Here is a 24,318-nt window from a genome sequence, read left to right as displayed (position 1 = left end):
AATTTAATGTTGGACAACGAGGGACGTAAAACAAGGAGTACTTCCTTCACCTACTACTGATTGTGATTTTTTGCGTCAGTACCACAAGTAGTTCCCAATAACTAAACAGTGTGTTGTAAATTGTAAGCGGACAAATTCAAAAACAGTAAAAGTGCGAACCAAAAATGGTTGGTTTAGTAATGTGCTCACCAATAACTGACTCTTTGTGGCACAATATCTCAAAACGTTGAAAAGATGAATGAATACAAAAGAAAAAAAGAAAAAGCCACAACATTTTATGGCGCACCTTTCCACGTATTTTGTAATTGAGAAAGGAAGTCTGTGTCGTTCCAGCTGACTGATTACCTCGACGCTAGAGCGGAGGAATTTTTTTTGCCTGTGAATCATCACCTGTCTGTGCTGCAGCGCGCATTAGACAATTTTGCCTTTGTAGGAACTGTGGTTTTTGTCAGTCATTAAAACTTCTGTCGCTTATTGATAATGGCCCATCAACCAGTTGAATTGAGGTAAGTTTAATAGAGGTATGCAAACGTTGGGAAAAAGATCAACATATCATTTAATAGTTACTTGTGTGAATATATAATGCGTTAACATTTCATGATAGATAAATGGATAAGCTACTTCACACTTGCTGTAATGTAATATTTTACGAAAATACCCATTGTTGCTCGTTCTTTCGTATTGTTTGTTAACTGTTACCAGTTGCTTTGTTGTGGGTTCGTCACAATCGCTAGTGCACACATTTCCCTTATTCAGTGATTCTCAAAAACTCAACCCCGCGCAGTTGAAGGAAAAGTTGGGAAAGGAGAAGATGCTTGTCGTTGACGTTCGAAATGATTCGGAAAGACAAGAACATGGCGCTATTGACCCCAGTATCAACATTCCATTGTCAAATCTAGGTAACATTACCAACAAAAGCTTCACGTTGAAACAAATATTATTACACAACTGCTGCTTGCGATTGTGTGACAAAAACCTGTTCGTGTAGAGAAGGAATTAAGCTTGAGTTCAGATGATTTTAAGAAGAAGTACGGTGTTGACAAACCCATTGCAAATGACGATAGAGGGGTGGTATTTCATTGCCAACGAGGCGCTCGTGGTTCTAAGGCCGTCAAGCTTGCGGAAACATTGGGTATAAAGTAAGTCTGATAATGATACAACAGCATGGTTGTCGTTTTTATATGCTGCGTTGTTTGGCCACATTGTATTTGACGCAGTGCAATTAGCGTGTTAATACAATGTTTATAACGATGTATGTTGCTATTTACAAAAAAAAATTCTTCATCATGTGATTGTAGGTCCCAAAACTTGGACGGAGGTTACTCGCAATGGTAAAAGCCAAAGTAAAGTTGGCAGACTGATTCCCTGATTGGATTTATTCTTCAAAAGTCAAATAAACCGTTTTGTGCAGTGTTGTTATAGTCGTGCCCTTTATTTGGCAAATAAAAGTTAAATGAAATGTTGCCAAAGGGTTTCGCATTGCTTCAATAAAATCCCAATGTATAGTTATTTTCTCTTTTATTTTCATAAACTTCTGAATAGTTTTTTAAATACAGTATTTTTTGTTGCACACAACGCAATGTTTAAACAACGAAAATCTATATTAGTTTGTTACATAATGGCATAAACCAAACCCCAGTTGCGTATCTGCATTAACGGACAGTGCTTTGAAAAGGCTTCGCAAAATTGTCACGGTTCATCAGTTAATATCTGATACAAAAAATCTCGCTCGATTTTATAACGCACTTATTTATGGCATGTGGTATTTGTTTGGCGTGTCTGCGCCAACTGGCGTAATAGTAACATTAGTAAGGTCCAAAACCTAGTGTATAGTCTTACAGCAAAGCTAGTGATTGCCAGCAGTCTCGGAGAGATGGGAAACTTCCTAGGTGGTTTAAGGTAAGTTTCCAAATAACATATTTCAATAATAGATAAGGATATTTTACGGTATCTGTTCGGTAAATTTTAAAGTGGTAAATACTAAATTCCTTATTCGTTGTTTTAAACTCACACTGATACACAATGGTGAATTAAATGTTAAATTATGTAACATATTAAGTGCTGTGTAACTCACTGTGTAACCAGTTTCCTTTTGGTAACAGGGACTAAATGTAAATAACATTTCGCGTCTTGGCTATGGTAAAGGCAGCCACTGCTGGTCGGTCGATCTGCACGTTGTTTTCGTTCGTCATATCACGCTTATGTGGTGAACTGTCGTTACCTTCAGAGATGACCAAAAACTCAACATGGCCCAGTTGAAGGAGAAACTCCGTACAGAGGACGTGTTATTGGTTGATGTGCGAAATGATTCAGAAAGACAAAAATACGGGGCCATTGAACCAAGCATCAACATTCCTTATCCACAACTAGGTAAACATGTTCTGTTGCTCCCAAATCAATCCACCAACGGGGTTTTAAACCGTTTCCACCAGAGAGAGAACTGAATTTAACTCCTGAGGAGTTTAAGGCCAAATACGATGTTGACAAGCCAAACCCTGAAAACCAAAAAGCGGCGGTGGTGTTTTATTGTCAACATGGATTTCGCGGATCAGCAGCTGTCAAGCTTGCAAACGAAAAATTTGGATTAAAGTTAGTATATAAAGATGAACAACAGCGAAATTATATAGCAAGTTTGCTACGCCACACAGCAATCTGCCCTCGAATTGTTACCTAACCCAGAAATGTCTCATCCGCGAATTCGTGACGAGGAATGGCAGAACGTTTGTTCACAACGTGTTGCCTGAGCTTTTTTAGTAATTAAATCGAGATTTTTTGTAACTCAACAGTTACCTTGAGATATAGAAGGCTATAGACAGTCCCTTGGCGGGCGTGGAAGCCCGACACCATTATGTACGACAGTAATCGATGTAAACTTCTTGGTTTACTTTTACAGTTCCCAAAACTTTGTTGGCGGCTATCTGAGATGGGAAAAGTGACAATGAAGCATCAATACTGCGCTGTCTCTGGAGCCTATGTACCGGATTGCAGGATCGCTTGCGCAAGCCTTTGCACAGAACGCAAACTACTTCTTTTTTGTACTTACGTCATTTTTACAAATATTATTTCCATCGTGCGGTACGTCATCTTGATGTCAAACTCAACATAATAAATTGTCTATATTTTCTTGCTTTTAGTCTGAGAAAATATTTAGCAGCAACTGAAAAACAGCTTTTATAATTATGTGATTGTTATGTAAATGTTTTCATCACAAAAAAGTTCATGCATTCTATTGACCACCACATCCCAGATGAGCAAAGAAGGGTGGTGTTTTCTTCCCGGATAAAAGAAACATGCGTATACATAGCCTACCTTTCAGTCTGTACAAACGTAGCAACTCAGAATTGAAATTTTATTTTTTTGGATCGTAGGTCGCCAAATTATCCGAATAATTAACATAGTAAAACATTTCGTTGCAAGCAAACCGAGCAGGCTATTTTGATAAAAAAAACACGGAAGTAACCCAAAGGATAAAACCAGTTAGTAACAAACTGGTTCGCGTTTTTTACACAAAGTATTAAAAATACATTTTCGTTGGACGATATTTGTTTGTTACAACAGATTAGTATAAAACAAAACGGTGCAGCCATAAGCAATTGTTTTAAACAAATATTAATCTTGGCACAAGAAAAACATACTAGCATAGAAATATTAAACCTACAAAACCAGTCATGCGTTTTTATGGTTTGGATTACCAACCGAGTTGTAAATAAACGAAAACATAATTTGTGAATGTGCATTTAACTAGGGACTAGTTTTCATTAGAACTTCATTTTTCGAAATGTTAAATTTATTCTTGGCTGTTTCGCTCTCTGCCTTTTCGGTAGAGCATGGTACCAAAACTTGTTTGTGGGTGGATACATTACAAGCAAACTTCCATGTTCCAACAATATCTTGATATTTTCCAGGTCGTTTCTGCATTGCTTACCCTTGTTGTCTTTATGACGAAACACAAAATCCCGTTCCTGCCCCAAAGACAGGGATGCAATGGGTGCATCAGCATCCAACTCTTTTTCATCATCTCTGTGTTCTCCTATGTACTGTGTCCCATCTGCATAGCGATTAATTAGAACAAAGTTGAATGTTGTGCCAACCACAGATTCAACAGCCTGTTTTATAGTTTGCAAACAGTCCACATTATTCCATGGTATGGCTGGAATCGTATTTCCAGAAAATTTGTATTTTAAACCAGTCTCCCCATATGCAACATGTTGTCTTGGAATATCTATCCATTTTCCAAATATCTACAAGGAAAACCATTATTTTAAAATGTGCATTGTGAAGAAATTACATTCCTTACATTTATTTTAGCTAGTTGCCCGGAATAATATGTCAGATCATTTTCGAGTGATGAAAACAGTTTGTCTGCATTAGATGTTGAAAACAAAATCTCATATGTCACGTTCATATTTTCTTTTTCATAGGTAACCACACTGCAACATAGTGAAATAGGACTTATGGGCAAATAATGTTCCTAAAATGTTATTGCAATCATAAAACCTGTGTTGTTTCCCTTGCAATTCATCCATATTTATCAGTGCTTTAAATTGCAATTGCAAAAGTAATCTAGGTCTATAACATCATCTGAAACATAAATAGTATGCAAGTTGTCTAACCATTTTTATTTGTTTTTATTTTATGAAACTAAGCTGGATAAACTTGTCATTTCGGAATAAATGTAGGAATTAGAAAATGTATTGTATGTGGCTCCGAATGATTTGGCTGCACTTAGCAGCCTTGCGTTTTATGCTCTGCATTCTTCCCCAAACTGGTTTGGTGTTTGAAAAAGAGTTTCAAACATCAGAAGTCATGGCAGGTACAGTGGACTTTTATGGCAAACCTTTCGTGCTGTTTTATTAATATTTCTCTCTGTTTTTTAGATAACATCTTTGGACTGCTTTCTGGCCATTCTGCACAAGCCAACTCAAGTCTTTCCAAACAAAATATACTCTTTCAACTGAGCTCGACAGGACTTCCATATGTGCTGCTTAAATACTGCGCACAGTTTTTTCCCAGCATTGTGACATCATACACACTTTTGATCTTTCCCAGGATGTTTGTGACTGCGCATAGTCTTCTTGTGGATATGTTAATTTATCGTACCACATTACAATGTTGCAATAATCCAGAGACAGCCCACCATGCATGTATCATTTTTGCAAGTTCCTGCATTAGCTGGATTTTTTGTACCAGAACATTTCTTGCCACATACCAGTTAATCTTTCTTAGTACAATTTTATATATATGCTCCCATGAAAAGTACTCCCACAGTCTAAACTTTCTGCTATCATGTATTGCTACAGTTGCAGTGTTTATGGATACTAGTTATGCAGTAGCAATTTGCATGCCAGTGTTGCTCTGGGTTGTCAAATGTAAGGGCACTGAAAGTGTGTTTCAAAGCTTTGTCAGTTTGGTGCCGGGTGTAATAACTACTGTTGCTTGCTTGTTTATTGTAGATTGTGTTTATACTGCCCCAGACAAATTTCAGGAATTATTTGACATTCAACTGAGCATTGCATCTTTCAAGAAATGGGCTACTGATTTACCTTGGGCGTCTTTCTCCCATTGGTTCTTCAAAGCAGAAAACCACAGAAGTTTGTTTAACTTGCATGCACAACATATTATTGCACTGTCCATGTCTCCACTTTTTGCTTTTTTGTGTTTAACCAAACTGCTCAAATTGCCAGCTGCATGTGTTGATCATGCTAAAAACACACTGGCAATGATGGGGTTAATTGCAATTGTTGGCCCACTTTACTCTTTATTATTTTCTTCTGGGAATGATTTATTTCTGGTTCCATTGATTGTTCCACTGACCATACTAACTTCAGCCCAAATTCATCATGTTAAGTGCACAAAAGTTGGCAGCATACTGTGGGTAACTTTTAATGTTGTATTATTCTTAATTTTTGGCATGATCAATGAAGGTGGCATGATACCATGCATGGACTATATGCACTCGATGGTAAGCGTGCACGATCAGCTCCTGTCATCATCAAATACAAACACTGAATTGCACATTCTATTTTATCACACACCTACTCCACCAGTGCACCTCATGAACTTGCATAAAAGTAAACTTAGCCCCACTGGACACATTTCACTTCATATTCACATTATTAATGAACAGGAGTTAAAGCATGTAGATGATACATTGGGCACAATTCTTCAACCCCACAATACGCTATTGTATCTCGTATCTCCAGCATCCATTCTATGTGACACACAGCAATTATTACAAAACAAATACCACATGGAACTGTATTATGAAGTGCACCCACATTTAACGTTTTATAATCCTGCCTGGAGAACTGGGAATGGGTGTGATAATGGAGACTCACGGATATTAAAATTTTTGCAAGATATGACACTTAATATTCATAGAGTTCATAGCATCAGTGATGTGCAACACACCTTACAGTTAAAAAGCTTCAAAGAGTGAGTTTTTATGTGAAAATGAAATGTTTTATAATTGCAAACAAAATTTGTTTGAAATATACAAAACTCCTTAATACACTTTCAGAGGTTCGTGGTCTTGGTTAGATATTAGGATGTCAGTACCATTCAGTTTTGGTAAAAGAGTATCTTTTACATCCTTAAGGAAGCCTCTTTCAGTGTTGGAGTGTTCACAAAGCACTACAGTGGTACCAGCACATGTAGCATCCAAAACATCATGATGGGACATTTCACCAGTAAGGTACAGGTCAGCTTTGACACCCCTAAGAACAGATGAACCGGACCCCGCACATAAGGCAACTGACTTCACCACAGAGTCCATACTTCTATGATCACCCATAGCCAAGCGAAGGTGGTCTAGTGAAAGAAAAGATTTAACCCTTTTAAGCAATTCACTAATTGATGCAGGACTGGTTAGTCTACAGAGTCTACCAGAACCAACACTTGGTATTAGAAGGTTGGCTGGAGAAGTTGCTTGCCACTTTTCAATATTTTGACCAAATCTGACACCCAATTCAGTCAGTTTGAAAACATCAACCCGGCTGCAGGAGACAGAAAACCTTGTAAAATTTCCAACAGTTTGACTGGTAGTCCTCGGAAACATTGCAATCAGCTCTTTGGCAAAGGTTGAATTAGATAATTCGGACATATCCACATCAATACACACTGACTGCATGGTTTTAACATGGTTACACTGAATTGGTGTGCAAGATTCCAGATCTCCAAAACACTTTGCAAGCCAGTCATTAACTCCTCCATTAATAGCATCCCATGAGGTATGTGGTGAAAACACAGCTATTCTATTTTCAATTGCCCTGACAATCAGTCTTTCCTTCCAAGCCCTGGATGTCAATTGCTTGAAAGCTTTGAATATGGGAGGGTGATAAGATATAACCATATTAACTTTGTTGCTTACACACTCCTCCAAAACAAATGGTGTCAGGTCGTTGGTTAACATAATTCTTTTCACTTCGTGGGGTGCAGTGGGTTCAACTAGCAGACCAACGTTATCCCAATCAGCAGCATATTTTGTCGGTGCGAACTCATTTAGGACAGCAACCACTGCATGTAAGTTCATGTTGGCACACAGCAAAATTGTTTTTTGAGCAAAGCGACAATGAAACAAATTAAGCACCTTTGGCAACTGGAACATTTCTTGAAAAGTATGTACATAATTAGCACCTGTACTATATAAAGAAAAGTTATACCAAGCTTTTTTGTAACAATTGCCACCAACAATAGTATTTTAACTTTGCAAAATTGTTACAAGTACGAAACAAGTCAACAACTATTTTGTAATTACCATAATAGTTAACAACATCTTAACTCAAATATAACAAAAGAACACATCGGTGCAACCTTAGCACAATTTAATTTAATATTCACATTCTACTTCCAGGCAAATTACATCAGATGAAATAATTTAAGCTCATATCAATTGGGACCAAAACATTCAATAGCAGTAAATACATCATTTGACAATTTCCAATCAATTTAGGCTATAATTAAGTAATATTAGGTTGCAGAAAATACACAAATAGGAATGTCAGCCGAAGATTTGCCTTAAAAAATCACAGTTTATTGTATTCACCGTACCCCAAAATGGGTTGATGACACAGTTACACAGCACCAAATTCTTTCATCCACTTTTCATACTTCTCCAGGTCAGATGAAGAAACTGACTTAGAAACTTTGCCAATGGCCTGCATGAAATCTTCTCCAGTGGTGGGAAGATGAAGCTCTTCTTTAGAAAGGTTTCGAATTTCATCAGGCTTTAGGCCAGCAATCCTTCGTCTCATAGCCATTAGGGAAGCATCACGACAAACATTTGTAATATCAGCCCCAGAATAACCTTCAAGCTTCTCAGCAACTAGTTTTAAATTTACATCATCAGCCATTTCCACATCTCTAAGATTTATTCTCAGCAGTGCTTCCCTACCTTCAGCATCTGGCAAGGGAATATATATTCTCTTTTCAAGCCTTCGCTTTAGAGCTTCATCAATGTCCCAAGGAAAGTTTGTAGCAGCAAGAACCATGACCATTTTTGTGGCATCGTCACCACCAGTGGCACCTTCAACACCATCCATTTGAATCAAAAGCTCTGCCTTCACACGCCTACTAGTCTCATGCTCATCACCGGTTCCTCGTTTACTTCCAATGGAGTCAATTTCATCAATGAAGATTGTGCTGGGAGAATAAAACCTTGCCATGTCAAAAAGTAACCGCACAAGTTTTTCAGATTCTCCTCTGTATTTGGAACTCAGGGTGGATGAAGATACATTGAAAAAGGTTGTTTTGCACTCTGTTGCAACTGCTTTTGCTAGCAATGTCTTGCCAGTACCAGGGGGCCCAACAGTCAACACTCCTTTCCACGGTCGACGAATGCCTTTAAAGAAATCAGGCATAAGAAGGGGTAAAATCACAGCTTCTTCAAGCAATTTTTTAGCTTCCCCCAGTCCTGCAATATCTGTCCAGTGAACATTAGGGTTCCTCTGCACTATGTCTCGCTCAAGCGCTTCCACCAAATCTTTATCATATCCAGTTGGATCAAAACGCTTTTCTTCCTTGCTTGCCTCAGACCCTCTCCTTGGAGAATTAGCACGACCCTTGTCACTTCGTTTAACTTTATCTGCTTGTCGTTTGTAAGCCCGATCATCTTGCCTAGCATTGGCAGGGCCTGGATTATTGGCTCTGCCCCCTCTTCTTTCCACAGCAGGTTGTGGGTTAGCCCTCCCAGGGTTAGGTCTTGGTGGGTTGTTTCTCCTCACGTTTGGCGATGGTCTATGTCCCTGATCCACTGGAGTTGGAGGGGGCCATACATCTGGATCCCTTGTTGGTTCTTCAAAACCAGCCCTGGCTTCACGTGATGGTGCTTGGTAGCTACCTTCAACTTTAAAGCTTGCCAGGGTGGAGGTAATATCTTTCACATTTTGATATTCATGTGTGAGATCTTGTTTTACACCTTGCCACATGCTTTTTGTTTCTTGGTCCCGGACTGTGGCTACATGCTTTTGGATTTGCTGCAAAACTCCTTGATAATACACCATTGCAGTGTCGTAGTTACCAAGCAGGGCATATTCACGACCCATTTTAACATTCTCACAAATTTCATCTAAAGTTGAATTACTTGCACTCATTTTTATTTTTTACTCCAAAACTATAAACAACAAAGTTGGATTTTACCCTTTTTTATGCATTGTCTATTTCCTGTTCTAACTAAATGAACTAACAACCGTTTTAATAAATTTACACTCACTTTGACTTAATCGGCGCTCACTATGGCAACCAGCTAATTTAGATTGCACAAACATAATACATACATTAATACATATACACGTACAAAACAGTTTATTTTGATTTACTATAGATGGCAGCAGGGGTAACCAGACAATATAACAACAACGGGATCAAATCAAGTTCACGAAACTAAAAACGTGGATGACACAGAACAAACTCACTTTTTTCAATTTGTGCTTCGAACACTTACGGTGGTTCCATCGAACGTTGTGCTTAGGTATATACTTTATTTTATTTGAAATTTATACTTGTTTAAAAATTTCATTCGAACAAACATTTAAAATCGTTACTACCGCATTTGAAATACACCAAAGAACACTATATAAAAAGCTTTATTAAGGAATAAACTACTCATCCGTGACCATAATTTTGGCCTCTATTTGAAAAATGCAATTTTTTTAGTGCGACCCACAATGAGATATGACCGAACGAATAAAAAACAATTATAATGTAATGTTTTCGTGATCTAATAGAAAACTGTAACATTTAGAAATGCTTTGCGACCCACCAATGGGTCGCGACCCACTGGTTGGGAAACACTGCTCTGATATATTATGATAGCACAGTAACGTTATGCACTCCCAACTTTTTGCTGTCCACCTTTTACAAAACAATTATGTACGGAAACTCCACATTACGTTACCTGAAACCACAATATACTTAAGTTGAAACTAGTTTGTCCATTTCTTATATCAGTAAAATAAGCGTGATATATCATGCAGCTAGTGTTTAAATTTATTTAAAGTAGTCCTCTAGCCCCATCGTACGGCCAATGATTTTAAAAGTTTTAAAAAATCATTGGTACGGCCATTATTTAAAGTAGTCCTCTAGCCCCGTCTTGTAGACATTATTTAAAACAGTCCTCTAGCTCCAACGTGCGGACATTATTTAAAATAGTCCTCTAGCTCCATCGTGCGGACATTATTTAAAATAGTCCTCTAGCTCCACCGTGCGGACATTATTTAAAATAGTCCTCTAGCTCCATCGTGCGGACATTATTTAAAATAGTCCTCTAGCTCCACCGTGCGGACATTATTCAAAATAGTCCTCTAGCTCCATCGTGCGGACAATATTAAAAATAGTCCTCTAGTTCTATCGTGCGGACATTATTTAAAATAGTCCTCTAGCTCTATCATGCGGTTATTATTTAAAATAGTCCTCTAGCTCCATCGTGCGGAATTATTCAAAATAGTCCTGTAGGTCCATCGTGCGGCCATTATTTAAAATAGTCCTCTAGCTCTATCATGCGGTTATTATTTAAAATAGTCCTCTAGCTCCATCGTGCGGAATTATTCAAAATAGTCCTGTAGGTCCATCGTGCGGCCATTATTAAAAATAGTCCTCTAGCTCTATCATGCGGTTATTATTTAAAATAGTCCTCTAGCTCCATCGTGCGGACATTATTATAAACAGTCCTCTATCTCCATCGTGCGGACATTATTTAATCTGGTCATCTAGCCCCATCACGCGGCCATTATCCAGGGTAGTCCTCTAGCTCCATCATGCGGCCTTTATTTAACATAACCTTCTAGCTCCAACATGCGGCCATTATTCAAAACAGTTTCTTTAGCCCCATCATATCCTCTGAAAAAGCTTTGTCTTGTCAGTTTGTTCTGAAATGTGTGCTAAAGAAAAGTGATTCCAACCACAGTTATTTTTTTAATTGTGTTTAACTACCGCCACCTCTTTGCAACTTATGTACGTTTCTTTGGTGTGATCCAACAATTTAGTCACCGTTTTCGCGAGGCAAATTATTGTCCGAAGTAAATATCAAACATTTGAAAGTTGTGGTATTTCGCTACGAAATATTTTTACTCTTTTTCGTCCGCTTTTATACCCACCAAATTGCGTTGACTGACTTAGTACAATACGAGCCGCAAATTTTAGCATATTGAAACAGGGACTGGTATGCGAAATTGCTTACCGCTAATCAGGCCGCCGCTGAGATTAAGAGCTCCTAATCGCCACAATACGCACCATTACAGACGCTGAGTATTATGAAACGAGTTCGTTCAGTGAATAGACGCGATCGGGACATATGTTGTTCAGTTTCTCCGACGTGGAAATTCAATTGCAGGAAAAGGTTTCTGGCGAACTTTTAGATTTTGGTTTTTCAAGTTAGCAGGAGGTTTATTGATTTATTAAAACTTCTTTGTACCACAGTCACTGTTGATTTTGGCAGTTAACAATGAACAGTAACTACTTTGTTTTATTCAACAAGTGGCGAACGAGCTTGTGATATATATTTGTCATATGCACTGAGTTGAAAATGCAATCGACACTTCATGCAGTTTTAGTAGTTGCTGTTTACTATTTGCGTTTTCACTTTGTAACAGGTAAATTTGAGTTTGTTTTTTGTTATCTTAACATGTCAATATCAGAAAAGTATACTAAGGATAAAGCAATAATTTGTACATGTTTTTCTGTGAGCACCTTGTTATTTGCAGTGTAACAGTGCCGTGGGGATAGCAGTAATACAATTATAAAGTAATGTTATTATCAGGAAATCCTCGCTTATTGTGGAGCGCCGAAAGATCTGAATTTCGGTCATCGGGAATATATTCAGCACCCGCACTGCCCTCACAGCAAAGGACGTCGGGCAATTTCATCTTCAGCAAACGGATACTCAGTCTCAAACTACCCCACTTCATTGGCTCGGTAGACAGGTGTGTATATACATGCAGTTAATTGTTACGATAGCACATTGCAAGGTTTAAGGTTAAAACGGTTGCAGTAACGACGCCAAAGATGAGATTGCCATCATGGATGTTGGGCGCGGCAACCTTGCTATCGTCAGCCGCAAGAAGCATTCAATACTGCGATATCATAAAGGCATATCTAAGCAAGGTATAAACACTTATTTAAATCTTGACATTTTGTTAGAAGTATTTATAACACGATTCCTTTGACAGCCACGGCGGTCGCAATTGACTGGACAACCGGAAATATTTACTGGACCGATCAAGGCCACAAATGGATATTCGTTTCCACTTCAGACTTTAATTATTCAACTACTGTAGCAAAAAACGTAGAAGCGCCAAGAGGCATTGCCATTTACCCACAAAAGGGGTAATTTGCACACTCAAAAACCCTATGCTGCTCAGGGTTCTAATGTTTGTAAACCTCGTTTCAGCCTCATTTTTTGGAGCGAACTTGGGAATGAAATGGGATTATCGAAAATCATGCGCGCCTCATTGTCGGGCGAACGTCCCTCCGTAGTGGTTAGCACTGTGGGTTCACCATCCGCCCTTGCCCTAGATTATGAAACCGAAACGTAAGTTTTTTTGATTTACAGAACAATCATCCGGTTAGAATCATAATGTATTATTGCGATTACAGGCTCTATTGGATCGATAAGAGCTCTATGACCATTTATCGGGTTCATATAAGTGGGAAAAACACGTATCAAATGGTGTTCGCTAACTCCAGCATGGTACTGGAGGATCTCCACGTCTTCAGGGTAATTTGTAGACGAAATTTCATGTCAGTCTAGATATGTGTACATTATTTAAGACCTTGTGGCTTAATTGTTCAGTGAGTGGATGTTTACCCTAGAAGTTGTTTTTATAAACGGCGACAGTAGTCGCTAACTACCGGCAACAAACAAATACCGTTTCTGTTTGGTTTTCCGCCCCGCACAGAACTGGATCTACGTCACGGCGAACAACGTGAATCAGATCCTGATGCTAAACAAAACTACAGGGGAAGTGCTACGGACTGTACGCACTCACCTACCCACCGCTGTAACGGTTGTAGGTGGGGAGGCTCAACCGAAAACGCCAGGTGGGTTTGGCACTTTAAAAATAGTCGAGAGCTGCTTCTACGTAATATCGATGTTGTCTTTACAGTTGTGTAAGGACGTGTGTCCTTACCTCTGTTGAAACAGGAGCGGCCAAATGAAGTGCTGACAATTCTCTCTTTTCTTTAGAACCAACTTCAATATGTTATTTTATAGAAACATCGTATACGTTTTCTAAGCTTCATGCGTCTCACGAGTATTTTGACAAACACATTCATGACAAATTCGTATAGTCCGTCCAATTATATGGAATATTTTATCATTCCATATTGCGCTAAAGTGATAAGCGCTATATAAAAACAGTCTCGATGCCAGCGATGCCTGTAAGGACAGACCATGCAATTTCTTGTTAGCATACTGGTTTAAAACTCGTTAAACCGGATTTTTAAAAATGTGTGTGCGATCACGTAAACATCACAAGCTCCTTATTTAATTGCAACAATATATTATTGAAAATAAAATATAGTCATGTCAGTAAGCGATACACACTCATACAACAAGAAAAACATCATAAAAATATTCATTTGAAACATGAGCCGGTATGTCGATATTGTATTTTTCAGGGCCTTGCGACATCAAAAACGGTGGATGCGAGCAACTGTGCTTTCCACAACCACCGGGAAATATGCGGAAATGTGGTTGCAGCTTGGGAATGTCGCTTGGATCCGACGGAACCACTTGTGTTTCAAGTATGTATCATGCTATAGATAGTCGAAAGGTTGGGAAATACACACCAAAAGATATTAAAAGATCACGATACAGATTAAGAACAGGAAATGATGGCTATCGTATATATTTGAAAACAATTTACTGTTAAAGTTAATGCGATATTAATATTGGAAAGTGAGGTAACATTGGAACTGCCGTCGTGTTAATTAGTAGCATACCTCTAATATGTTTCGTTTTGACACAGAAATAATGAAAAGCGACTTCCATCTGGTGGTCGACTCGGACATGCAGTGGATATTTCAAGTTTCGTCCGACGGCACCCGCTTTACTAAGCTGAACCTTCCCGGCCTCAGTGTTCCGGTACAAACCCAATATGACCCCGACACGAGGAGGGTACTTGAACTTATAATCTTCACATTCTCTCTGATCTTTGATTACACCCGGTGGCGCAAGCTCTTACGGCTTTCTAATTAAGGATTTTCCACTTGAGCTATAGAAGCAATGATAATGATAAGTTTACTTTAGATTTATTGGACCGATATCGGGTCATCCTCGGTGAATCGCGCCAACTTGGATGGAAGTAATCATGTGGTGATAGCGAAGGCAAATGTTCGACAGCCAACTGGGTTGGCGCTTGACCGTTATTCAAGAAACCTATACTGGACTGACGAAGGTGCTTTAGAAATTCTCCATAACCTGCAAATCAGTAATGTTTCATGTAATCATATGATTAGTATCAACCTAATAAACTACAAATCAGAATTTATCGAATGTCGTGCATTTCCAATATAGCAAGTTTGCATACAAAAAATTCGTGCAAGTTTGAATAGCTTTCAGTAGACTATTAAACAGTATATTTCTATCTTGTACTCAACGTTATACAATTTTATTCATTCATAAATCCTACACCGAGTCCCAAAATCTAAAACTTCCATTATCAGGTACGGGAACGATCAACGTAGTGCGGACTGACGGAAAGCACAGAAAAACGTTGCTCTCGGAGAACGTGACCCTGCCTCGAGGGCTGGTGGTCGATCCAACACTCGGCTATATGTGGTGGTCGGATTGGGACCGGCATACAATTGAAATGGCCAACATGGATGGCACTGGGAGGAAGGTGATTGTGAAAGACGTTGAGTGGGTGAATGGCTTGACGCTCGACTATTCAGGTAGGTTGGTAAACTTAGACAGCTGTGTGATTTGGGATTCGTTGGATTAGATTGTAGTTTGTAATGGAAAACCCCCCAAAAAAGTGCACCGTACACATGTTCAGTGTTTTATTAATTACTGTCTATTTAAACGTAGTGTTTGATGTATAATCACGTACAACCTTATGTAATATGTGGTTTTAGCGGCATGTTAAGATGTTCTACCAAAGCGTGTTGGTTCATTACTTTTACCCAAACTACTTGATACAAACAATGTAGTGTCCCCTCACATTTGTTGAGTTCCTTGCCCGAATTGCTAGCCCTGCACATGCCACGCTTGTTGTTTCACGGCTGGTTTGGTCAACATTTTAGTTTCCAAACTCTACTGGTGCGACGCAAGGAAGGACACGATTGAAAGGGCCGACATGGATGGCAAGAATCGTGAAATTTTCAAGAAGTTTAAAAACGACACTCACGTGTTCGGCATCGATGCAAGCGGAGGTGAGAAAAACTTTAACGAATATTCAATGGTTGGTCGTTACATGTAAAGTCGTTGATGTTCCAGATTATGTTTTTTGGACCGATTGGAACCGCCCGACCGTGATGCGCATGCGCAAAGACAGTTCTGAGAAAATTGCAGAAACATTTGGACCCGCGGTTTTCGACAAGGCTAGCGATATCCACAGCTTTGTGGGAAAAACATCGAAACTCGAAAACGGTAATTTGTAAGATTAACCTTCGACCAACCAATCTGAAAATGACGTAAAAGTAAAATAGTTAAAATTTTGTTTATTATAACTCCATTGATCTATTCGTTTTCAACACACAGGGACGAACCCTTGCCAAGACTCAAATGGCAACTGCACAGGCCTCTGCATCCCTCTTCCTAAAAACAGAACGTCTCTCAACGTCATTGATGGGGAGGATGACGAGTATCTGACGTCACGCGTTTGTGTATGCGGGAACAAACAAACGGAAAAATATTGTGATAAGCCAAGCAACGGAACCGACGGGGTTGCTCCTACATTTAACGGAACCTGTCCAGGACCTCTTGCGTTCGTGGCTCCCAGATGTGGCAACAAAGTCTTGGTCACATACACGGTAAGCCACATCGAAATGTATCCGGTGGTTGCAGCAATTTTCAAAATTATATACAGCCTTTAAAAAAAAAAAAGCGTTTAAAAACCTTTTCAAGCAATCCTATATATTAATATACATATAATAACATTGAAAGTCCCGAAAGACACTAGCGGTGCGTTTGTGTAAACCCAAAGACCGTCTGTTTTTCAAGATGCCAACAGCCAGCGACAACTCAGGAGAAGTTCGACTGGAAACTCCTGCAAAACTTCCCCCGGTTAATCTCACTGAAGGAGAATACGAACATCGATATATCGCCGTCGATGCAGCAGGAAATCATGACACTTGCGCCGTTTTGATTACGGTTTCAGGTAAAGATCAGGACTATAATCGGAAAAGCTTTCTCTTCTGCAAAACTGACGTATTAAAACGGCATTTTTTGTTCGTGTCATAGAGTCGGTTTGTATAGAAACTTTTGCAAACCTGGATATATATTTATACAAGTGACTTAGTGTTGCGTCTTGTAATGAGACCATAGCTATAATATAATGACATTACTTTGCGTTGCGATGGGTGTGGTGTGGCCCAATAACAAAATGTCACTCACCTTGCCAAAATAACGACGGGTGGTGATTGGCAAACGCTCAAGTCAAATGTAATCTTCAGTAATACGGTGCAATTCGATCGAAAAGCTCCTGTCAGAGCGAAGAGCCAAAGCAAATAAAACCACGTGCGGTGATCTTTACGGATCGCAAGTGCTTGTCGAATGTGTGAATGGTACGAGTTACGAGGGAGCGCAATACTTGGAATGCGAAAGCAACGGACGTTGGAGCGGGGATCCAATGTGCTTTACAACTGATCCTGTTAAAATAGGTACGCCCCTATACAATGTTACATGGGATTGTTTTGTGTTCACAAAAGCTATTTAGTTGAACAGACCACGCCGATGCTTTTCCACGAATCACATACACAACCAAATAATGAACAAGGAAACGCCAAGGAACAGGAACCTTCTTTGAATTCCACTAGAGATGCCACAAGTGCGTTAACGGCTTTATGGGGTTTAATGTTCTGTGACGTCGGGAATGATTCCATATTGAAACATTTTTTTACAGAAAGACCAAATTTGGTTTCGAAGAAAGAAAAGAAAGATTTAAAAAACTCCCTCCCATTGACGTTAAACCTGATCATTCCAACTATGGCCGCTGTGCTTGTGTCTATTTTAATTGCTGTTGGGTACAAGTGCTACAGGTAATCCCTAACTTACAGAATACGCAATATCTCAGGGTATTTCGGATATTTCGGACAAATTTTAACAAGAATAAAGTTCAATATCCTTGATGATGACTGCTATAAAGATACATTGCAAATGTATCACAAATACGTCGTAAAAAGTTGGCAAATGCACTCCCAGCACATAAAAATCTAATTTATATCAGGTCCAATAGCATGCCCTTGCTTGCCGCTGTGGAAAAGACGTTGTCCTACCGCAACGACGATGCAAACCGTGACACTTTTTCCTTGGACGTGAGCAGCAGCAGAGCTGGCGAAGACACTGCCAATCACGTAGCGCTACCCACCGGAGAAGATTCGTTATCACGGACTTTAGCTGGGTCGGAGCAGGGGAGAAGAAGTACATCAAGCATGCTTGCATACGTTCGTAGCGCAAGATCGAGTGCGTGCGGGACGATTTCGTAGCGCAAACACAGCCGCTATTTATTTTTATTGTCTGTGATGTTTGATGTTGAAAATACATGTGAGAACAAAAGTCATTGGTAAAACATTGTTATTATGTACCATGATTGGGCGACTGAAAAAAACATAATTGTTTGGACTGAATTTTCATAAATATATACATATAATAATCATCAAGCTAAACGTGCTGTAATTACAGTAAATTACGATCAGTTGAAACATGGGCTCTGGTAAAGGAGGTTGACTGATGCTTTACTATGAAAATCATGTTGATTAAACCAGTGACTAAGGAGGCTCATCTTTTTTATTCTTTGGTTTTATATTTATTCCACAAGTTTGCCCATCCAGTGGCGTCACCAGTTTCTCTAACTCGTCTGTCCAATTTAGCAGCTTGTTCTTCACTCAAATGATTCTTCCAATCACCGACGATGCCCTTGCGGATGACCGGCACACCAGATGTTCTTGTCAAAAGGCTCTGCAATCGAACATTTAAATATTAACAATTTTAGCAAGCAGTTAAAAATACTACATCATATTTGCTTCCAAGTCAAGATGCTGAATATGGTTGCAATTAAAAACTCACCCACTTGTCAGACTGACTTTGCATGCTTTTAATTGAACTGCCCTCTATGACAAGTTTCATGAGCTTTTCATTGTTAGCCAACAGCGCATTTTCGTATCCAAGAAACTTTCCAATCTTAATGACTTCGCGTCGAATATCTTTCTTTAAATCCTCGTAGAGCAAAAAGAGAACGTTGGGTTCGTTCCGCTTCACGTACCAGGAGGTCACGTGATCAAAATAACTTCCAGAGTCCATTGCTCCCTGCAGGTAAAGATCGAAGAGACAATCGAAATCTAGGTCAGGACAAGCGTAATGCTCAGGGTAGCCCCTGCAATGGTAGAAATGCGACACCATGGCATCCTTAGCTTCCCTCACAACGTATATGTATTTTGCTCTTGGGTTGGACGGAGTCCACGTGTAATAAAAATGCGTCTTAATTATGCGCGGGAAAACACTGTTATCCAACTTCTTAGTAAACTCAGCACCGTCGAATTCGAGCATGGGCATGAAGTGACGTATCTTCCCTGGTATCGGCTCACCGTTATGAACCATAAGCCACACAATGGTTTGCATCCAGGTTGTGCCGCATTTGGGGTATGTACAGATAAATATGTCGCTGTCCTCAGCTTCATAGGAAACAGCACTGTTTAGGTCCTTTTGTTCTATATCCATTGGGAGCAGTATGGCCTCACCATTCACTGGATGTTGCAGTTTTATGAAACTTGGAAGTTGTTTGTTGCTCACAGGACAAGTCAGTTGCTTTTCTACATTTGACATCTTACTTTGTGCCCGCAGGCCAATGGCTAAAGTTAGGTGGGATTGACTTGTATAAGTTCATATCACGTTTACCAAGAACTCTCTTATATTGGTATTTTCTGAGTGATGAACCTGTGCACTTGTCTGGCTTACAAATAGTTATATGCTACACAACTCAATAGAGCCAAATGCTATATACAATACATCTGTCACTAACGAGGACATTTCCATTGTTAAGCTGACATTCAACGTATTTATTGCCTTTCTGGATATTGAGTGCAAACATAAGGGTAAAACCATGAAGAATCTGTTCAGGAAATTGCCTGGTCGATCACGTGGTTTGTGTGCAAACACTCAACTGCCGCAGTGCGTTTACTTTTCACCGATCATGTTTGTTTTGCTCGTGCCTTCAGCAATACAATGCAAACAATGTAAAATGCACGCAAACTAATCGACTTTTTGGACTTACAGGCGTTTGCTAGCGCCTCTGGGCTTAAAACATAGTTGCGTCATCCTTTACTCTACCTACAGCAAATGCATGTCTAATAACTGTATAGCTTTCAACATTACAATCAAAACTTGACTTTGCTGTCTGCCTTTGCCGGCATGAAATCAAAAGCGTAAACTCTGTTAAGTGGAAAATCACATCGACTAATTTCGTATTTCTTGTAATTTGCAAAGAAAGTATTTTTATGAATGCAACAGTTCACAAATTGCTTTAGATCTGTAAAACACAAATTATTCAAAAAAATCGAAACAATGAATCATTTAGAAATCGACTTGCAACAAACATGCTTTTGGTGATTAAACGTTTTCGTAGTTTTTCAAAAAATCTGCCCATCCAGCGGATTCAGCCTTGTCTCTCCATCGTTGATTTATGATCTTCACTTGCTCAGCTGTCAAATGATTCTTCCAATCACCCACGATCCCCTTTCGTACGAATGGTGAGTTTTCCGTTCTCGGAGACACAGTCTGCAACAACATTTGTTTCAGATTTATACTATATAAGACAAGTTCAACCCGAAATAGTTTCCCTTACCCATTTGTCCTCTTGACTTTTCATGGATTTCAACGAGCTTTTTTCAATAACGGTATTCAGGAGAATTCCGCCATCGGCTAGCAAAGCTTTTTCATATTTTTGACCGAGGAACTTAGCCACCTTCAAGACCCCACCCTTGATATCTTTCTTCAAATCCTCAAAAAGAACGAAGAGAATGTTAGGTTCGTTCCGCTTCATGTACCACGGACCCACGTGATCGAAGTAACTTCCGAATTCGACTTCACCGTTCACATAAAGCTCGAATAAACGATCGAAATTCAAATTTTCACATCCGTAATGCTTCTGGAATCCCTTACAGTGGTAGTAAAACGAAACCAAAGCGTCTTTCGGATCCCGGGCAACGTATATGTATTTCGCATTTGAATTGTGTGATATCCAGCTGTACGACAAGTGGCTTTTTATTATGCGAGGAAATGTGGTATTGTCAATTCCCTCGGTAAACTCAGCTCCGTCAAAGTCCAACATGGGTATAGAATGGCGCATCTTGCCTGGGATTGACTCGCCGTTGTGGACAATCAGCCATACAATGTTCTGCATCCAAGTTGTTCCACATTTCGGAAATGTGCAAACAAATATATCACCGTCTTGTGCTTCGTACTTCAGTGCACTGTCGAGATCCTGTTGTTCAAAATCCATTGGATACAGAGTGGTTTCGTCCATTCTTGGGTGCTTCAACCGAACAAAACTAGGCATTTCCGTGTCGCCCATATGGCTAGTACTCGAGCTGTTCGCCATTTTTCTCTGTAGTTCGAACAGTTTTACAGTAAAGCGTAAACCTAACAACAAAACTGTTTGAAAACAACACCGCTGGTAATCTAGAATATCTGAAAAAGGCAAGGTTCTCGGCTCCTTTCTTGCGTATACCATTCTGTTGATTATCAAAGTTCGCATGCTAGTGTTGGTAGACCACATCCATTTGTTATTACTATAACATGTAGTCTATGAGTTAGCCCTTTAGAATCTTATGCACCTTTCAAAGAACACTACAAAGTATAACCGTGTTGCATATCACCTAGGCCTCATTAACCATTTGTACTTTGAACAAACGCGAAATATCAACTTACTTGAAACTGAGTAACTTGTAACAGTTTGCCATACGGGTATGTGCGGAATCACATGACACAGCCTTTTACGCGTGATATGACGTCACTTCGTCTGAGAAAAGTTCTGTCAATCGATGCGACATACGTCTGCTGCGAACCAGCCAACAGGAACAGAGGGTTGGCTGCAACTTGCTTGTGTAACCTTTTCTGATTAAACTTTGATGTTTGATGAAAACAAGATGAATAAAGAAATAACCCACTACTGTGCTATGCAGTAATGCAATGGTTGTTTGAGACAGGTCTGCTCAGACATCGTAACGCACAATTCCTCCACAAGTGCGCTTGAAAGTCAACTTTCTGCAGTTAGTGGGTAATGATCTTCAGTACAGTACTAAATTCACAAGCATCATTTGCAATGGTACCGCCTTCAGTCAGCACAAAGCTTACTATCGAATAAATTGTTCGCGTGAAGCTAATAAACTCTTCGGCGCATCGAAACCAATCGGCTATCTTTAATTCAATTGTACGATTTTGCAACAGCCAGAGCGAGTAAACACGGAACAATACAACCGCAGAAAATGACCATTGGTAAAATAATCCGGATAATCCGGATTCAGCAAATGGAGCAGTCGGCGCCCCTCCCACTATAGAATATGTCAAAACACTGAAACGCTGCAGTGACAGACAAAAGTGCTGTCTTCAAATTGTTTTTCGTTTATCGATAGCGGTCTTTGTTTGGCGCATACACAGCTATCTATATTGTCGATAGCAACCAAAATCGCCTTTAAATGCGCCGCACTGAGCGTTGGATAGTAACCGCCACTCCTAGAGAAAATTTCTGATTCGTAGTACAAAATACCAGGCATCTTGCACGCACCCTTTGCCTATTAACATGAACTGACATCAACTATTACTTGGTTCTTTCAATTTTGTTTAAAAAAAAATTATATGTACAGTTTCTTAAACATTAGGTAATAGCCAAGAACAGCGTTTCCGGTTTATGCATTTAACTACCCGTTGCGGTTGCTGCAACCAGTGGTTTGGGTGTCATTGGTTACTTCAACATCAGTTTGCTGTCGAGAAGCTTTATTTTGTTGTCAACGAATCAAACATACAGTGCTTTAGTACAGCAACATTAGCTTGAAACTGGCTGGTCTACAAGTATCTCGCGGAGCAGACGTATTATTGTTAGTGAAATTAATGTTTGTCATTTTTGCTACAATTTGTGTAAAAACACGAGTAATGCAAAAAGCTTTTGAAATAAATGATACAAACTAAATTTTTACAAATAGTTTGCACACGGGGAATATGCAAATGGTCTTTGATGAGTGGAACTGTGAAATAACAATCTGCAGATAACAACACGGAACAAGGGCGACCGCAGTGAAGCACATGAATCAACAAGTATCCCATAATTTGTCCCAACCAGTAGCTTTGCCCTTTCTCTCTATCAGTTGATCCATCAGAGCCTCCTGTGTGGAATTTAAATGATTCCTCTAGTCACCAACAATTCCCTTCCTCACGAAAGGTTCGCTCCTTCGGTACAAGCTCTACAAACAGCGACTTTTAAACATACTGATGTAAAGATGCCGTTTGTCTTTGTTTAAGTGTAAAATTTTAACGTTAACCGCTAAATGGTTGCGCATGTTTATGCAAAACTGTGAAAAAACGCAGGACAAAGCTTTAAAAAACACTTGCCCATTTTTCCTGGTCTCTTTGCATACATTCAAAGGAACTTTTTGCAACGACACGATTCAAAAGCTCCCCGTCATCCGCCAGCAGCGCATTCTCGTACTTTTTTCCAAGAAACTTCCCGACCATCAAAATTTCGTTTTTAGCATCTCGCTTCAAATCCTCGTAAAGCAAAACAAGGACGTTTGGCTCGTTCCGCCTCACGTACCAACCCGTCACGTGATCGAAAACACTGCCAAACGAAACTTCGCCCCTTACGAAAACATCAAACAACCGGTCGAATTTCAAACTGGGGCATTCGTAGTATTTGCTGAACCCCTTGCAGTAGTAGAAATAGGAAACTACCACGTCTTTAGGGTTGCGGGCAACGTACACGTACTTCGCCTCAGGGTTGTACGGAATCCAGCTTCGGGGTAAATGACTTTTTATGATTCTCGGGTACATTCTGTTGTCGATCCTTCTAATCACGTCTGCGCCATTAAATACAAGCATTGGCATCGAATACTCAACCTTTCCCGGAATGGACTCTCCATCGTGGACAATCAACCAAACAATATTTTGCGTCCAAGTTGCCCCACTTTTCGGGTACGTACATATAAAGATATCACTGTCCTGTGCTTCGTACTCTAGCGCAGAATCCAAATCCCACTGCTTGAGATGTTTGGCGATAAACATCGTCTCACCGTTGGTTGGATGACGTACAAGATTGAAGTTGGGCAACTCTGTGTCGCCTTCGTTAACTACTTGGTTTATAAAGACGCTTGGCATTTTTCGTAAACACACGGCAACAACTTTTCTGTTCAATGCAAGAAAACCACGACGATCAATTAATTACCAATTAAAATACAAAAAAATAAGTCACAACTTCATGTAACCTTCCAAAAAATGCAGAAAATATCTTCAATGATTCAACCAAAAATCCACGACTTCGTCGAACACTGACCATTACCATTGAAATTTGTTTTGTTTTAAGCCTCGAACAACATGGTATAGGCTGACACAAAAAAGCAAAAATACAATTCAGGCTTACCTGTGTTTGGAATGAAAGATCGAAACTACATGACGCT

At 39.5% G+C, this 24,318-nt stretch overlaps 10 protein-coding genes across 10 annotated transcripts; 4 read left to right on the top strand and 6 right to left on the bottom strand.

The window, feature by feature from the left end:
• Window positions 1-365: 365 nt before the first annotated feature.
• On the top strand, window positions 366-1,499 carry LOC145903909 (thiosulfate sulfurtransferase/rhodanese-like domain-containing protein 3). Its single transcript, XM_082992095.1, has 4 exons — window positions 366-506; window positions 757-899; window positions 989-1,139; window positions 1,299-1,499. The coding sequence occupies exons 1-4, from the start codon at window positions 481-483 to the stop codon at window positions 1,333-1,335; spliced, it is 357 nt and encodes a 118-aa protein (XP_082848221.1). The 5' UTR covers window positions 366-480; the 3' UTR covers window positions 1,336-1,499.
• A 271-nt stretch (window positions 1,500-1,770) lies between these two features.
• LOC145903908 (thiosulfate:glutathione sulfurtransferase-like) lies at window positions 1,771-3,095 on the top strand. The gene is made up of 4 exons (XM_082992094.1): window positions 1,771-1,899; window positions 2,228-2,370; window positions 2,433-2,589; window positions 2,894-3,095. The coding sequence occupies exons 1-4, from the start codon at window positions 1,874-1,876 to the stop codon at window positions 2,934-2,936; spliced, it is 369 nt and encodes a 122-aa protein (XP_082848220.1). The 5' UTR covers window positions 1,771-1,873; the 3' UTR covers window positions 2,937-3,095.
• A 282-nt stretch (window positions 3,096-3,377) lies between these two features.
• Window positions 3,378-4,639, bottom strand: LOC145903904 (DNA oxidative demethylase ALKBH2-like). The gene is made up of 3 exons (XM_082992091.1): window positions 4,498-4,639; window positions 4,298-4,430; window positions 3,378-4,241 (listed from the first exon to the last, which is right to left on the bottom strand). The coding sequence occupies exons 1-3, from the start codon at window positions 4,524-4,526 to the stop codon at window positions 3,759-3,761; spliced, it is 645 nt and encodes a 214-aa protein (XP_082848217.1). The 5' UTR covers window positions 4,527-4,639; the 3' UTR covers window positions 3,378-3,758.
• Window positions 4,640-4,650: 11 nt separating this feature from the next.
• Window positions 4,651-6,439, top strand: LOC145903886 (GPI alpha-1,2-mannosyltransferase 4-like). The gene is made up of 2 exons (XM_082992071.1): window positions 4,651-4,813; window positions 4,878-6,439. Exons 1-2 carry the CDS (start codon window positions 4,690-4,692, stop codon window positions 6,437-6,439), a joined length of 1,686 nt encoding a protein of 561 aa, XP_082848197.1. The 5' UTR covers window positions 4,651-4,689.
• Window positions 6,440-6,505: 66 nt separating this feature from the next.
• LOC145903899 (NIF3-like protein 1) lies at window positions 6,506-7,606 on the bottom strand. The gene has a single exon (XM_082992084.1). It carries the CDS (start codon window positions 7,604-7,606, stop codon window positions 6,506-6,508), a length of 1,101 nt encoding a protein of 366 aa, XP_082848210.1.
• LOC145903888 (katanin p60 ATPase-containing subunit A1-like) lies at window positions 7,517-9,606 on the bottom strand. Its single transcript, XM_082992073.1, has one exon. The coding sequence runs from the start codon at window positions 9,588-9,590 to the stop codon at window positions 8,073-8,075; it is 1,518 nt and encodes a 505-aa protein (XP_082848199.1). The 5' UTR covers window positions 9,591-9,606; the 3' UTR covers window positions 7,517-8,072.
• Window positions 9,607-12,240: 2,634 nt separating this feature from the next.
• Window positions 12,241-18,141, top strand: LOC145902791 (uncharacterized). The gene is made up of 17 exons (XM_082990890.1): window positions 12,241-12,416; window positions 12,485-12,597; window positions 12,663-12,819; window positions 12,884-13,024; window positions 13,090-13,210; window positions 13,392-13,533; window positions 14,113-14,238; window positions 14,463-14,611; window positions 14,744-14,891; window positions 15,160-15,387; window positions 15,739-15,867; window positions 15,932-16,084; window positions 16,196-16,467; window positions 16,658-16,814; window positions 17,110-17,316; window positions 17,559-17,694; window positions 17,883-18,141. The coding sequence occupies exons 1-17, from the start codon at window positions 12,241-12,243 to the stop codon at window positions 18,139-18,141; spliced, it is 2,814 nt and encodes a 937-aa protein (XP_082847016.1).
• Window positions 18,142-18,442: 301 nt separating this feature from the next.
• LOC145902790 (sulfotransferase ssu-1-like) lies at window positions 18,443-19,477 on the bottom strand. Its single transcript, XM_082990889.1, has 2 exons — window positions 18,722-19,477; window positions 18,443-18,613 (listed from the first exon to the last, which is right to left on the bottom strand). The coding sequence occupies exons 1-2, from the start codon at window positions 19,475-19,477 to the stop codon at window positions 18,443-18,445; spliced, it is 927 nt and encodes a 308-aa protein (XP_082847015.1).
• A 631-nt stretch (window positions 19,478-20,108) lies between these two features.
• On the bottom strand, window positions 20,109-21,574 carry LOC145903898 (sulfotransferase 1C2-like). Its single transcript, XM_082992083.1, has 2 exons — window positions 20,496-21,574; window positions 20,109-20,428 (listed from the first exon to the last, which is right to left on the bottom strand). Exons 1-2 carry the CDS (start codon window positions 21,426-21,428, stop codon window positions 20,261-20,263), a joined length of 1,101 nt encoding a protein of 366 aa, XP_082848209.1. The 5' UTR covers window positions 21,429-21,574; the 3' UTR covers window positions 20,109-20,260.
• Window positions 21,575-23,242: 1,668 nt separating this feature from the next.
• Window positions 23,243-24,019, bottom strand: LOC145902788 (sulfotransferase 1C2-like). Its single transcript, XM_082990888.1, has one exon. It carries the CDS (start codon window positions 24,017-24,019, stop codon window positions 23,243-23,245), a length of 777 nt encoding a protein of 258 aa, XP_082847014.1.
• Window positions 24,020-24,318: the final 299 nt, after the last annotated feature.

Source organism: Ascidia mentula, chromosome 5 (genome assembly GCF_947561715.1).
Source record: "Ascidia mentula chromosome 5, kaAscMent1.1, whole genome shotgun sequence".
Lineage (NCBI taxonomy): Eukaryota > Metazoa > Chordata > Ascidiacea > Phlebobranchia > Ascidiidae > Ascidia > Ascidia mentula.
This window is presented reverse-complemented; position numbering and strand designations above follow the sequence as displayed.

Bases quoted from the DNA above. Each gene is read 5' to 3' on its own strand.
- LOC145903909 (XM_082992095.1), top strand. From the start codon at position 481: ATGGCCCATCAACCAGTTGAATTGAG. The intron at 507-756 runs GTAAGTTTAATA...TCCCTTATTCAG, and splicing joins CATCAACCAGTTGAATTGAG to TGATTCTCAAAAACTCAACC. The intron at 1,140-1,298 runs GTAAGTCTGATA...ATGTGATTGTAG, and splicing joins GCGGAAACATTGGGTATAAA to GTCCCAAAACTTGGACGGAG.
- LOC145903908 (XM_082992094.1), top strand. From the start codon at position 1,874: ATGGGAAACTTCCTAGGTGGTTTAAG. The intron at 1,900-2,227 runs GTAAGTTTCCAA...CGTTACCTTCAG, and splicing joins AACTTCCTAGGTGGTTTAAG to AGATGACCAAAAACTCAACA. The intron at 2,371-2,432 runs GTAAACATGTTC...CGTTTCCACCAG, and splicing joins CATTCCTTATCCACAACTAG to AGAGAGAACTGAATTTAACT.
- LOC145903904 (XM_082992091.1), bottom strand. From the start codon at position 4,526: ATGGATGAATTGCAAGGGAAACAACACAG. The intron at 4,431-4,497 runs GTTTTATGATTG...ACTATGTTGCAG, and splicing joins TTGCAAGGGAAACAACACAG to TGTGGTTACCTATGAAAAAG. The intron at 4,242-4,297 runs GTAAGGAATGTA...TTTTCCTTGTAG, and splicing joins GGCAACTAGCTAAAATAAAT to ATATTTGGAAAATGGATAGA.
- LOC145903886 (XM_082992071.1), top strand. From the start codon at position 4,690: ATGTATTGTATGTGGCTCCGAATGATTTGGCTGCACTTAGCAGCCTTG. The intron at 4,814-4,877 runs GTACAGTGGACT...TCTGTTTTTTAG, and splicing joins AACATCAGAAGTCATGGCAG to ATAACATCTTTGGACTGCTT.
- LOC145903899 (XM_082992084.1), bottom strand. From the start codon at position 7,606: ATGTTCCAGTTGCCAAAGGTGCTTAATTTGTTTCATTGTCGCTTTGCT.
- LOC145903888 (XM_082992073.1), bottom strand. From the start codon at position 9,590: ATGAGTGCAAGTAATTCAACTTTAGATGAAATTTGTGAGAATGTTAAA.
- LOC145902791 (XM_082990890.1), top strand. From the start codon at position 12,241: ATGTTATTATCAGGAAATCCTCGCTTATTGTGGAGCGCCGAAAGATCT. The intron at 13,211-13,391 runs GTAATTTGTAGA...CGCCCCGCACAG, and splicing joins AGGATCTCCACGTCTTCAGG to AACTGGATCTACGTCACGGC. The intron at 14,239-14,462 runs GTATGTATCATG...GTTTTGACACAG, and splicing joins CGGAACCACTTGTGTTTCAA to AAATAATGAAAAGCGACTTC.
- LOC145902790 (XM_082990889.1), bottom strand. From the start codon at position 19,477: ATGTCAAATGTAGAAAAGCAACTGACTTGTCCTGTGAGCAACAAACAA. The intron at 18,614-18,721 runs GTGAGTTTTTAA...GTTCGATTGCAG, and splicing joins AAAGTCAGTCTGACAAGTGG to AGCCTTTTGACAAGAACATC.
- LOC145903898 (XM_082992083.1), bottom strand. From the start codon at position 21,428: ATGTGGTCTACCAACACTAGCATGCGAACTTTGATAATCAACAGAATG. The intron at 20,429-20,495 runs GTAAGGGAAACT...ATGTTGTTGCAG, and splicing joins AAAGTCAAGAGGACAAATGG to ACTGTGTCTCCGAGAACGGA.
- LOC145902788 (XM_082990888.1), bottom strand. From the start codon at position 24,019: ATGCCAAGCGTCTTTATAAACCAAGTAGTTAACGAAGGCGACACAGAG.